The 14,263-nt window shown below is 43.7% G+C and overlaps 2 protein-coding genes across 4 annotated transcripts in view; both read left to right on the forward strand.

Annotated features, from left to right (window-relative positions):
- Window positions 1-34: 34 nt before the first annotated feature.
- On the forward strand, window positions 35-4,456 carry trmu (tRNA 5-methylaminomethyl-2-thiouridylate methyltransferase). Its single transcript, XM_049566592.1, has 11 exons — window positions 35-221; window positions 322-487; window positions 572-678; window positions 864-986; window positions 1,082-1,254; window positions 1,836-1,889; window positions 2,072-2,138; window positions 2,350-2,450; window positions 2,810-2,954; window positions 3,048-3,130; window positions 3,251-4,456. The coding sequence occupies exons 1-11, from the start codon at window positions 140-142 to the stop codon at window positions 3,401-3,403; spliced, it is 1,254 nt and encodes a 417-aa protein (XP_049422549.1). The 5' UTR covers window positions 35-139; the 3' UTR covers window positions 3,404-4,456.
- A 2,156-nt stretch (window positions 4,457-6,612) lies between these two features.
- Window positions 6,613-14,263, forward strand: part of celsr1a (cadherin EGF LAG seven-pass G-type receptor 1a) — a 118,968-nt gene continuing 111,317 nt past the window's right edge. For all 3 annotated transcript variants that reach the window (XM_049566550.1, XM_049566549.1, XM_049566551.1), the window contains exon 1: window positions 6,613-10,361. In XM_049566550.1, the coding sequence (XP_049422507.1) occupies window positions 6,806-10,361 (3,556 nt within the window). In that variant the 5' untranslated portion in view covers window positions 6,613-6,805. The remainder of the gene's footprint in view (window positions 10,362-14,263) is intronic.

Here is a 14,263-nt window from a genome sequence, read left to right on the forward strand (position 1 = left end):
CCTGTTTGAGACGTGTTTCCAGTCGGACGTTATTATGAAACGGGCAGCAAACATGGCTGCCCTGGCAAGTGGCAATGGAGACTTTTCGTAGTTACATAAGAAAAATAGTATTAAAAGAAAGGACTGTAATTTAATAAACATGGGTTTAATTAGACACGTCGTGTGCGCCATGTCCGGAGGCGTTGACAGCTCTGTGGCGGCGCTGTTACTGAAGAGAAGAGGTGAGAAAAACTACACTCACACACACACCTGAACTGACTCAATGTTAAATGAGCTAGCTAACCAGTTTAACCGCATTGTAATTATTGTTTCCATCTGAAGGCTACAGTGTGACAGGAGTCTTTATGAAGAACTGGGACTCTCTGGATGAGAGCGGGCTGTGCACCACAGAGAGAGACTGTGAGGACGCCTACAGAGTGTGTCAGGACCTGGACATCCCCTTCCATCAAGTGTCTTATGTCAAAGAGTACTGGCATGAGGTGTTCAGGTACCTGTGGCTGCCATGCTAACATCATAAACACATTTTAATTGTGTAACTCTTTAATATGAATGTGTCTTTTGCCACTTTCAGTTACTTGCTGAAGGAATATGAGAAGGGGAGGACGCCAAACCCAGATATACTCTGCAACAAGCACATCAAATTTAACCATTTCCACAAGTACGCCATCAACACTCTGGGTATGTCGTCACACTGTGGTTATACACTCACATAAAGTTATTCTAAACAGCTTAAAATCTGTTTAAGGGACTGTTCATTACTTATCAGAGGAGGGGGAGATATGATGAGGATTTAATGAAACTGATTTCAGTGTCAAACACGATACAGAAAGTGTTAAATTAACAATGTGCTGTTGTTGACTAAGGTGCTGATGCCATGGCAACAGGCCACTACGCCAGGACGTCGCAGGAGGACGAAGAGGTTTTCCAACAGACGCCCACGGCGCAGCCCAGCTCTCTCTTCAGAGATCGATTTGAGATAAGAAATCGTAAGATTTTGGCTCTACATTTGCAGCTGTGTCCCTATTTCATCTCTCTCTCTCTCTCTCTCTAACAATCTTTCCTTTCTCTCCTCTCTGCACAGCTGTGAGGATGTACCAAGGAGCCGATCTATTCAAAGACCAAACCTTCTTCCTTAGTCAGATCTCCCAGGATGCCTTGCGACAAACCATGTTCCCACTGGCCGGACTCACCAAAGAGTTTGTCAGAAAGATTGCTGCTGAGGCTGGCTTTCACCATGTGCTGAAGAAGAAAGAGGTAGACACAAATACACATTTAATACACAACAAATACACAGTTAAACGTCTGTATTTATTTATTGTCTGGGTTACCGGGAATCCTTAAAAAGTCTTAAAAGGCATTGAATTCATTCATGTAAAAGGCATTTAATGATGTTAAAATGTCTTAAATCAAAATTAGAAGACATGGGAAACTGGATTTCATCGGTACAAGGCGAAGCTCAGTGTTTTATATGCAAAAGTTTTTCAGATCTGGCATGATGGGGTCAAGGTATTGGAATCCAACACGTGGAGTAAGAAACACAAAATCAGCAAGAAAATTTGAGAGCAAGCTCAGTCTCCACCACAAAACAAGAAAGTCACATTTTATTTTACCATAAACATTTGGGCAGAATTGTCCCTAAAAGTACAACATTTTTCAATTTTGGTTATTGTTAAATTTGCCTGAAATTTACTTCTAAGTGGCTTTAAAAAAAGTCTTCAAACTTACTTGCATTAAGCTGTAGGAACCCTGAATTGTGTTCCATCAGGAGAGCATAAATCGGGAAATGTTTTATGTAATTCACATTAATTGCTAACAGTAAACATGATGTCTTCCAGAGCATGGGCATCTGCTTCATTGGAGAGAGGAACTTTGAAAACTTTATTTTAGAGGTAAGAATTAAAACTGAGTAAGTATTTGTTCAAATTTCCAGTTTCCCTTTATTTTTCTTTGTCTGAGTTTTTTTTTTCTTGATTTGTCACAGAGCCTCCTGCCTTTGTTTCTAAGAAACTAAAAGCTATCACTTAAGAAGCGATACATGTAAACCTATGCTATTTTTATTTCCTGTTTCCAGTACCTGGAGCCTAAACCAGGGAACTTTGTCTCCATTGAGGACGGGACCGTCATGGGAACACACAAAGGTTTGTTTGTGGTTGTTTGAGGTTCTAAAGTCATCAACTTCTCTGACAAAATGAAGAGCTGCTGTGTCAGAATGTAGTGGATCTTACACCAATTACTAACTAAATGAAAAAACCTATTTTCTGCTTCACCGATCCTCATGTGTATGTCGTCTAAATTTTTGTTCAAAAATTACTTCTCTTGTCATTTTTCTGTGTGTCTCTGTCCGTCCAGGCTGGTTCACTCTGACGCTGGGCCAGAGGGCGAGGATAGGAGGGCTAAAAGACCCCTGGTTTGTGGTGGACAAAGACATCGCTACTGGAGATGTGTTTGTGGTGAGAAAGTCTGTCTGTGTTGTTAAACTGGAAGCATCTTTGTGTCCTCTGGAATCATATTGTACAGCATGTTCAAAAAACATTGGAGCCACTTTATGGTGTGTTGGCTGTTTCTTATTCCCATGCATCATTTAATGCTGCACTGATAAAATATCATGAAGTATAAAATGTGTTATATCCATCAATCTCTCAAGGAGCCAGCACAGGGATGGTGTTTTATGTTGAGGAAAATGCTCGCTAACATTTAGGATTTACATTTAATTTGCTCACTTTTTTAAGGTATAGTCAAATGCACCACATTGTTTGCAACTTGACCAATTTTTGCTGTTACTTTATTCTCTATATTGCTTCTGACTCAGGCTCCAACAACCAATCACCCGTCTCTTTTCCGTGACACGGTGCGAACAGACCGCTTCCACTGGGTCACGGTCGACCCGCCACCTGAACTCGTCAAGACCCAGATGATGGAGTGTCATTTCCGCTTCATCCACCGGATGCCGCTCAGTGAGTTTTGTGTCATCACTGCCTGTTACACTGATGATTGAGACGTTATTTACTGTACAAAGAAATCCCCAAACACTTCTTTTGTGCTTCTAGCTCCCTGTACAGTGACACTGAACATGAACGGCTCCGTGTGGATCTCACTCTCCCAGCCCATCAGAGCTCTGACACCTGGACAGGTAACAGAATCCCTCAGTCCTGTGCTGTGACGCCAGTTATAAATCCCAAAGACATCCTCAGTGTAGGAGTATAAATGTATGTGCATGTTTTCTTACTCTTTCTTTCCATCCATCGCTCAGTTCGCAGTGCTCTACAAAGGAGACGAGTGTCTGGGTAGTGGGAAGATCATACAGCTGGGGCCCAGTGAGTACACACTCCAGCGGGGCAGAGAGCGGTTGGCACTGGCGGCAGCTCAGCTGAAGAAGCAGCAGACGCCTGAACCAGCAAGCTGAGATGAGCTCACAGCCTGGACGTGGTAGAAATGAGCTATGTCCGGTACATTAGGTAGAGCACACAGTTCCTGAGAATAAACTCTGTGACATGGTGCCTGTTCTGGAGGCCATTTTAGAGACTGTAAATGGGTGAGTGTTTTTAAACGCCCAGCTTCGACATATCAGCAGTATGGATGCCACAATCCATCAACCTAAATTTTTATTTGGACAGTTTTTGTCTTCACATAGTTCTCAATGGTAAAGGTCGTCTTTTTTCAAGGCTGCTGGTGCTCTGAGTCCTCTACTGTTGTTTTGTTTACTGTAACAGGAAAACTGTGAGCGGGTGGGATCTGACTCTAAGCTAGCAGGGTAACTTGTCTTCTGACCCTGTTATCTGTGAATGAAAGTGACTGTGATGTTATAATGTGATTCAGACTTTTCATTGACTGTAGCTTTTCCTGTCACCTGGCTGCTCGTGGTCATGAATCTCCCTCGTCTTTTACCTTTTTTCTGATTGACTGTCGCGCACATTCACCCTGCCTATGTGCCATCAGTGCTCAGTGTTAACCCAAAAGTCTTTGTCACAATACAAGATAGTTTCTGTTCTTGTTTGTGAATTGAAGGTTAGAAGTTTTCTCCAAGGAGAAATTATGTCCAAAGCCAGTTAACAGTAAACATAGGACTAATTATCGCCTCAAAGCATGCCAAGTTAAAAGACTGCAACCAAATATGATTTTAAAATGGTGCTATTTGTTATCTTAGCGCTGTTTACATGTCAGTCACGTCTTGAGACAGCTGATTCAATTGTTCTAAATGATTGAAAAGACAATTAAATTGTTGTCAGCTGTTGCTCAACAGCTTTATACTGTCATGCATATTTATTCCAGTTTTTAAATATAGGATTTTTATAAAAAAAAACAACAAATTATTGGAATATGTATAAAAGCATTTTAAGTGCCTTTCTCTTTAAATGGCATTGCTGTAAGTAGCGGAACACGAGTTCTTCCTGACCTACAAACAGTAAATACTTGAACATTTACAAATGAGTGAATAAACCGAAATATGTGGTGTGTAGTTCTTTTCCATTGCTCTGTATGTATTACCTCATGAGTCATTATGTATTTGAGAAAGAAACAGTCTGTGCGTTCCAGTCCCCATACTACCATACTATTTAGTATGTCAGAAAAACATTAAGCACGTCCCGATACATAGTGTGTCAAATATAGTATGCCAAAAATACCAGGATGTTCTGCCACATCCAGTCTGATTTCGCAGTATGCAAGCCAGCATGCTGTTCTGGCTGTTCTGACCCACAATCCTCTGCACAGTGGATGATACATCACTGACTGTCAGAAGTCACAACAATGGATGACAGCGCCTTTAGATGACTGATGACCAGTCGATTAGTAATAATAGGAATATTGTTTAATTGAATTTAATAATCATAAAAACAATCAACAACAAAAGGGCATATGTATTAAGCAATGACAGAGAAATCTAGAGCCTATGTAATTTTGCTATTGTGAATATGTTAAAATCTAAAATGTTTGCAGTTCTTGCTTAGTGCAAAATGGCATTTTGTGGTATCTCCATGGTAACGGATATATGAGTAAGAGGGTCAAAGTTCCCAATTAGTATGTCCCGATTGTGTGCATACTGCATGCAACAGTACATACTTTCCAAGGGCAGCTCCAGTAGATAATAAAAGTTAAAAAAAAAAAAAAAAAAAAAAAGTATGATTCAGAACGCACCCAGTATAGTTGTGTATGTGTTGTCCTATAGTTTTTGATCCACAAGGGGGCGCCATTATACAAGAGAACCCTCCAAGGTGACCCTGCTATTCTCCAGTCAGCATTGTTTTGCACAATCAGCATACTGTATATTCCAATGAATTTTAATGACAGTCATGGCTGAGCCTAGTTATATAAATTTGACCTTGTCATGCTGTCTGTTTTCTAGACACATTTTTTGTATATAATTTATTTAACTTTTCCTGATAGTCGCACAAAAAAAGGTTTTGCTGATATGCCATCATACAATAAATTAAAGTGAAAATAGAAGTTCCAAAAACAAAATGATGAAAGGAGAGATAAAATATTACATCCATTCAAGGCTTGTCTGGTATTTTTCATTGCTAGACTATTAAAAACTATTAAAAGCTCATTTTCTGAGACGTAACATTGCTAAAATTATTACTCACCATGAAGAACACAATCATATGTTGATTAACAAAAGCAATAATTAACTGATAATTTGGTTTATTAAGCTGTAGCATTTGCTGGAAATAGTTATTTATATGGAGTTACCGCCTGCATTTATGATTATTCTATCTATTTTGGTCTAATAATTCAACTGCTGCAATATTCTGTGCAATTATTTAACTGTGCAAAGTTTTTCACCTCTTGACTGTATATATTAATTCAACATACAGTACCAGTCAAAAGTTTGGACACAAACTTTTGACTGGTACTGTATAATGCACATAACTACATATTCCTTATGCTTACTCTTATTCTATTGCTGTTATTTCTACTGATGTATATATTGTAGTTAAATTCTTACACTTGCAGCCTCGGCACAGTGACTCTATATATTTTACTTTAATAATTGATTTTTTATATCGTAATTTTTAGTGTTAAACACAGGAGCATAATGCACATTGTATTTTTTATTTTAATGCATATTTCAGCCCTGCTTTAATTTATTTATTGCTCTATATCTACACACTTTTTTCATACTCTTATTCTTACTTCTTTACATCGGAGCAACTGTTTTTCCTCTGGGGTCAATATTTCTGATTCTGATTATTTGAATGATGATGTAACTAGTGACACTCTGTCCCCCTTATTATGACATTAACAGCAGAGCAGCAGCTTGTTGGAGCTGTGTGACATGACATCATTTCTAAAATTGTGGATTCGAAGTCTTAGTTAAGCCACTTCTCGTGCCTTTCCTCTGCACCAGTTGTGCCAATAAGTACTTTAGCATATAGAAAGTTAAAGAAAGAGCGACACTCAAACGCGCATTAGGAATTTTACCCAACTCTCACCTTATTGTCATAACAATGCACTTGCGCGCATTGCTCACCCGGTCGGGGCCACTTCCTAAATCTCCATGAGAAAAAAGAGCCCCCCCCCGTGAAAGCGTCCCGGAGAGGGAACACAGCAGGTTTATGGTAATAAGGAGGAGAGGAGGAGGAGGAGGAGGAGGAGGAGGCGGCGGAGGAGAGCCACGGAGCCATTTTGTACTCATTTTAAACTCAGTGTGGGTTAACGCAGCTGCTGCGCGCCGTGGATACGCCGACACTATGGATACCGAGCGTCTTTTTCCACGTTAAAAACTCCACAATGAGGGATAAAAGTAAAGCGCGGTGCTGGGAGAGGGAGAGTTAATGCGTTTGCGGAGGAGTTTCGGTGAAGTTGAATGGGATTTGGCAGGTTCACAAGCATGGAGCTACCGATGTGTTTATGGATTTGGGTTTGTGTCCTGTTCAACGTGCCTCTTGCGGGATGTTTGGAGATACACCTTTCGGAGACTTTACAGCCCGGGACGCTTCTGGCAAACCTGTCGCACGGCCCTGGATGGATTACTAAACTTGACAGGAGTTTATCACCTAAATTCATCCAGAGCTTTTTCCAAGTTGAGAGACATGATGGGGTTATCCGTCTGTCCCACAAAGTTCAGTGTGCGCACACGGCGAGGAACCCAGCGCCTGTGTATTTCAGGACAGGTTCTTCATCTGGGGACGTTATTCTCACACAGTTTAATGTGTTTGTCCACGGCCAGGACTGTTTTATTAAATACAAGAGAAAGAAGGCGCCAGGTAAGCCCGACATTCACATTAAACACCTTACAGAACTGGAGGCAACTTCCTGCTTGCCCGCAGGTAAGCTGCTTTTGAATGTAACAGAACTTTTGCCTGCGTTTACGCGCAGCGCCACCTTTTTGGACACAGTGTGTGTTGGCAAAGACTTGAGTGCAATGTTCAGGCAGGGGGATTTGTTCCTGGTCAGTGACTTATGTCTTGAGCACAGAGGACAGCCCGAGGTGTGTTTGTACTGCGCGCTGCACAGCTCTGCAGGGCTCTCTGTTCGGCTGAGTTTGACGCTTGTTAAAGTGCCCAAACAACATGGACCCCCCTCCTCAGAAACCGTCCACAGAAAGTCCGGCAAGTTGATCCGCAGGGGGAAGCGACAGGTAAACGCGCCTCCCCAGTTCCAGCTCCCCAACTATCAGGTGTCCGTGCCCGAGAATGAGCCTGCGGGCACGCGGGTGATCACCCTGAAAGCCACTGACCCGGATGATGGAGAGGCAGGGAGGCTGGAGTACAGCATGGAAGCCTTGTTTGACAGCAGGTCCAATGACTTCTTTGACATTAACTACCAGACAGGGAGCATAACAACCGTCCAGGCACTAGACAGAGAAGTCAAAGACACCCATGTTTTCAAAGTCACTGTAACTGACAATGGCTCCCCTAAAAGGTCTGCAACTTCTTACCTCACTGTCACTGTGAGCGACACTAATGACCACAGCCCAGTGTTTGAGCAAACCGAATACCGCGTTAGCATCCGGGAGAATGTAGAAGTGGGGTTTGAAGTGATGACAATCCGAGCCACTGATGGGGACGCTCCCTCCAATGCCAATATGATTTATACAATTGTCAACGGTGACGGTGTGAACTCTGTGTTTGAAATTGACCCCCGAAACGGCCTGGTGAGGATCAGAGAGCGGCCTGACAGGGAGACCCGGGCCCAGTACCAGCTGATTGTTGAGGCCAATGACCAGGGCAAAGACCCAGGGCCCCGGAGCGCCACTGCCACTGTCAACATCTCTGTGGAGGATGAGAACGACAACTACCCGCAGTTCAGTGAAAAGAGGTATGTTGTGCAGGTCCCAGAGAATGTGGCAGTCAACACCAAAGTCATCCAGGTGGAAGCTACAGACAAAGACGAAGGAAACAACGCCAAAGTACATTACAGCATCATTAGTGGCAATGTTAAAGGACAGTTCTACATTCACTCCCCCACTGGTGTGATTGACGTCATCAATCCCCTGGACTACGAGATGATTCGGGAGTATAATTTGAGGATTAAGGCTCAGGACGGCGGCAGGCCTCCTCTGATAAACGGCACAGGGATGGTGGTGGTGCAGGTGGTGGACGTGAACGACAATGCCCCCATGTTTGTGAGCACACCTTTCCAGGCTACTGTGCTGGAAAATGTGGCCATTGGTTACTCTGTGATCCACATCCAAGCAATTGATGGTGACTCAGGAGAAAACGCCCGTTTGGAATACCGGTTAACAGACACCATGCCTGGTTTTCCGTTCACCATCAACAACAGCACAGGCTGGATTACAGTGAGCGAAGGGCTCGACAGGGAGACCACTGACTTCTACACATTCGGCGTGGAGGCGAGAGACCACGGGATACCTGTGATGTCCTCCTCTGCCAGCGTCAGCATCACAGTGCTGGATGTGAATGATAATGTACCCACATTCACAGAGAAGGTCTACTCGCTGAAAATCAATGAAGATGCTCTCGTGGGGACCAGCGTGCTGACCGTGACAGCCGTGGATAGAGACGTCAACAGCGTGGTGACCTATCAGATCTCCAGCGGCAACACCAGGAACCGCTTTGCCATCACAAGCCAGAGTGGCGGCGGTCTTATCACCTTAGCCCTCCCTTTGGACTACAAGCAGGAACGCCAGTACGTCCTGACAGTCACCGCCAGTGATGGAACACGCTACGATACTGCTCAGGTGTTCATTAACGTGACGGACGCCAACACGCACCGGCCTGTCTTCCAAAGTGCCAACTACCAGGTGATGCTCAGTGAGGAAAAACCAGTGGGCTCCACTGTGGTGGTGATCAGTGCTACGGACGAGGACACGGGTGAGAATGCTCGCATCACATATGTGATGGAGGACAATGTCCCTCAGTTTAAAATCGACCCAGATACAGGTGCCATCACAACACAAATGGAGATAGATTATGAAGACCAGGCCTCCTACACGTTAGCCATCATCGCCAGAGACAACGGGATCCCTCAGAAATCTGACACCACCTATGTGGAGATAATCATCCTTGATGCCAACGATAATGCTCCCCAGTTTCTTAGGGAAAGGTACGACGGGACTGTACCTGAGGATGCACCTGTCTACCACAGCGTCCTCCAGATCTCTGCTTCAGATAGAGATTCTGGCTCAAATGGCAGGGTGAGCTACACGTTTCAGGGTGGCGATGACGGTGAGGGGGATTTCTTCATTGAACCTTACTCTGGCATCATCAGAACCGCTCGCAAACTGGACCGTGAGAACGTCCCTGTTTACAATCTGAAGGCCTACGCTGTGGATAGAGGGGTTCCGCCTCTGAAAGCAGCTGTCTCCATCCATGTGGTTGTCAAAGACATAAATGACAACGCTCCAGTGTTTGAGAAGGACGAGCTGTTCATTGACGTGGAGGAGAACAGCGCGGTGGGGTCCGTCGTGGCCCGGATCACTGCCACCGACCCCGACGAGGGCACCAACGCTCAGATCATGTACCAGATTGTCGAAGGGAATATTCCAGAAGTTTTCCAGCTGGACATTTTTAACGGCGACCTCACTGCACTCACAGACCTGGATTACGAGACTAAAACAGAGTATGTGATTGTGGTCCAGGCCACCTCAGCACCACTGGTGAGTCGGGCCACTGTGCACATCCGCCTGGTAGACATGAATGACAATGTGCCGGTGCTGAAGAACTTTGAGATTATTTTCAACAACTACATCACCAACAAGTCCAGCAGTTTCCCATCAGGAATAATCGGAAAGGTACCAGCTCATGACCCGGACGTGTCGGATAAGCTGCGGTACATGTTTGAATCTGGGAATGAGCTCAATCTGCTGCTGCTGAACGAGGACACAGGGGATCTGAGGTTGAGCAGGGACCTGGACAATGACAGGGCCCTGGAAGCACCCATGAGTATATCTGTCTCAGGTGAGAAAAAAATCTAAACATTTCTTCTCCCTTCATCTCATTGTTAATGTTCTTGTTTTCTGTGAGAAAATTCAGATTGAAATTTGAGTCACCACATGTCATCACACTGCAGAGTCAATATAAAATGCTCTGCAGAATACAGGCTGAGGGCAGGTTTCGGCTGCAGTGTTGACTGTATGTTCAGCGAGTGTTTGCTGCAGGCTCTATGCAGGATCCGGTTGTGCTGCTTTTGTGCCATTTGGGTGATAAATGTATTGTGTACAAGTGGTTGGTTTAGGTCATAAAAAAAAGTGCTATTAGCAGGGCACCCTGATAACTGAGCCGCTTTGTTGTTGCAGATATGTGGGTTTCTTTCACACGTTGGAACACACACGAGCTCACAGTGCAGGCAAACACGCACACATGACTTCACTCTTTGAAGTGGCTGAAGGTTTTTGGCCTTGTGTACATTAGGTGTGCTGCAGGGAGTTTTATGAACATCTTGTGGCAAGATGTCTCCCAGGATTTCACCAGAAAAACTCACATTTAACTTGAATCTGAATGAAAGAGACGTTTTAAATCCAGAGTTGTGCTCTGAACTTACTGTAACATGGGTTTAGATCTCAAGGCGTGTGTTCCTATGACAAGGTCATGCAGAAAGAATTTGTCGTAAGTTGCTTTTTCCTCATGACAGAAGCAGACTTTGTTCTTTCAAGGTAAAGATTAGACAAAAGCAAACACTGGACATTCACACCTACACTGGCAGGGTAACTGCTGCAGTACAGGCACACACACACACACCTTGCAAGAAACCACAGTGATATTAATCAGGCAGTTGGAACAGACTTGATAAATCTAATACCCTGACAGAATAACTACCCTGTCACCTATTGACAGCTGGTTGCTCAACCCTCCCTCTCTTTTTCTCTTTCGTATTCTTTTCTCACTCTCCATCTCTCATCGTTGGTTGATCTCCTAAAGCACATTAAGCCCTGAAATGGGCAAATGGCCCAACACAGCTAGATCTCTTCAGCTTGCCTTCTCTCTGTGTCATTCTGTCATCTCTCCAAGCTGAGGAATGCCAGCATATCACACATTACCAAAGGAATACAAATGAGCTGCTACGGACCAGGCTGCAACAGGGCAAGCCCATATTCCCAGTTAATTAGTTGAATCATGTTTGTGGCTATTTTAGCTGTAGGCGCAGGATCGTTTTGACGACTAGAAATTGTTCTCAGAACATTTTGCACGCAAGAAATTCTTTTTTTTTTGCCAACTTGAATATCTTTCTTTGATCGTTTCTTTTGGGCAGTGGCAGAGACATTAATAGGATTCAGTTCGTCAGGAACAGTTCGTCAGCCGGACTTAATGGCCCTTCACATTGATAACGATAATGATACATCCACACTGACCAAGCACACACTGCACGCACCAGCTGTGTTGGCTTCTTAGGATATTGATCACCTGTTACTGCTGTATGTTGTGCAGAGAAACAAACGAGCGAAAAGACCAGGAGGGATTTGGGTTAACAAAACTCCTGAAGTAATGCTGGATAGCCTACCAGATAACTGTTTCCTTATCTCTGTTAATAAGACTACCAAAACACTTACCACTGATTGCCAGCATGATAGATATCCTTATTCTTGATAGCATCTTCCTAAAGACTTTATTTTATTAAACAGGTTCTGGGCCAGAACTGTTCCTGTTGTTCATCAGTTTGTTCTGAAAGTAATCCCAGTGATTCGTCGCCACTGTCATTATAGTTCTGCTGTGGACTTTGCCATCTACGCAAACTGGAGAGATTTTGAAATTGATATATTTATTGTCGTTGTCCTTGGTGTGGACGGCCCTTAAACCTGCATTGCTACAAACCGTGTTTCATTAGGCAGTGTAGGGCTTCCCCCAGATGTCTCCCCCTTTTCCTCAAACAGTGTTTTTCCTAAAGGACTTGTGCCCTGTTTTTGTCTCCCACAAAAGACAGACTGTCCTTTTCTAAGTGCTTTACGGCTGTAATAGACGACCTGCGGAGCATCTGAGGAGGCAGCGACTGACCTCAATAGTCACAGGCCTTACAGCCCTCATTCACTGACACTGCATTTATGTTTGTCAATAACAGCTGACAGCTCTTGCCGTATCCTTGACAACAGTGACCTCATGATGGTCCCAAAGGGAACTGGCTCTCATCTTTACTTGCAACCATTTGGACACACACACAGATATAGGCAAACATGTGTTCGTGCACAGTTAAACAGATGCATTTGCTTCAACCCCTCCTGATTTTGGGGCTCGCACTGATGTCAAGTGTTAGGTAACCATTACCGCTGATGTTTGACCTTTCAACCCCAGGCTGTTGGGGGAGGAAGGCCAGAGGGGATTGGTGAGCTAACAGAACCTTAACCAGGGAGACAAGACTCTGATTGTGTCTCTCATGAATTAAGTCTTTCTGTTGCTCCACTGGTCTCCCATATTCTCTTATGGAGTATTTAGTTTTATTTTGTGGTTATAGAGTGCTGCAGGGATGCGTTCTTTGTAGGCCAACCCCGAAGTAAGTATCATGCTGGTTCCTTCGTCAAAAAGCAAATGGTATTTTTCCTTTGGAGTTTGGATGATTGCAGAAAATAAGTTGTGGCAAACAAGTGTTAATGATACTTAGAAGTTTTGTTCAGTAATATAATCTTTACCACCACTTTTATGAGTTTTGAAGCGTAAATGCAGTCACCAGAAGTAAAAAGCTAACGTTAGCCTATAGACAAACTACACCATGATCGTTTGACTTCAATGTTGCCACCATAACAAGGCTGTAAAGCCATGTTCGGTGTGATGATGTTCTGTGGTCTCATTAAACACTTGCTGGCAACAGTCTTTTTTTGAAAGCTTCCAGATTCATGAGTGGGGAATTTACAGATATATTATGTCATAGAACAAAACATCAAAGTCTCTTAAGCTTTTGTTAACCACAGACCTTACTTCAGGCATCTAAACCATTCAAAAAGCCCATTGACTTCAATACCAGAGAACCTCTTCTACCTTTTTTACCTTTCCTGTCACTGTCTGAAGGTCTTTATGGGTCCACTTGGCTCCAAGGATCCAAAGCCCATACTATACTCAGCGTGTGGATATGTTCTATATTTATGCCCTCTGATATTGAGTCTGTGCCTCATTATGTTTTATTGTTGAGTGGATCTGCGTTATCGGCTCATTATGTCTGCTCACATCAGCATTGACATCCTCTGTCCATGAGCGATGACATTGATGAGAGTGCATTAAGTCTGTCTTGCTTCCTTAACCCTGATTATTATTCCTGATCAATGGAACAAAAGACTATTGATGTATCACAGCGAGCGCTGATTTGTCTCCGCTGTAGAGGACATTTTTCTCTTCACATCCTCCCAATCAGGGCTCGTCTTTGAACCTGTCAAAGGAGTGCACAGGTGCTTTTATTGTGGTGAACAGAAGGCCTGGGAATGTTTCTGCTGAAACACAAGAATGCCCTGATAACTCTCTCGAGATACACTCTTAACACACTCTGCTAGCCACAACACTATCTGTCCTCGTTCCCTCTCCCCTCTGTACTTGTGTGTGGGACGGTAGCTCTACGGCTGGATAGCTGAGGGCTATGTGTTCCCATTGTAAGAGCTCTTATCTTAGCTTGTCAAATTTCACTTAAAACCTTTCACTCTTTTTTCTAAAAGATGAGTATCCCCGAATTTCTGACTGTCACAAAGGCAGCGTTTCAGTGTGGTGCACCTTTATTCCTGCAGATGTAAACTTTTGTGACATCGCTGAGCCTCATCCAGTCAGCGACAGGTCTGCGATTTCGTACAGATCGCGGCAAGCCCACAGTGGTACACAGGAAACACTTGAATCACAATTTCACTAATTAGTTACAGTCGTTACTACACAATAAGACTCTCAAACCAGCT

The sequence above is a fragment of the Epinephelus fuscoguttatus genome, linkage group LG22 (assembly GCF_011397635.1).
Source record: "Epinephelus fuscoguttatus linkage group LG22, E.fuscoguttatus.final_Chr_v1".
NCBI lineage: Eukaryota > Metazoa > Chordata > Actinopteri > Perciformes > Serranidae > Epinephelus > Epinephelus fuscoguttatus.

Excerpts from the sequence above, each read along its gene's own strand:
- trmu (XM_049566592.1), top strand. The coding sequence starts at position 140 with ATGGGTTTAATTAGACACGTCGTGTGCGCCATGTCCGGAGGCGTTGAC. Across the intron at positions 679-863 it reads GTACGCCATCAACACTCTGG|GTGCTGATGCCATGGCAACA; the intron begins GTATGTCGTCAC and ends TTGTTGACTAAG. Across the intron at positions 3,131-3,250 it reads GAGCTCTGACACCTGGACAG|TTCGCAGTGCTCTACAAAGG; the intron begins GTAACAGAATCC and ends TCCATCGCTCAG.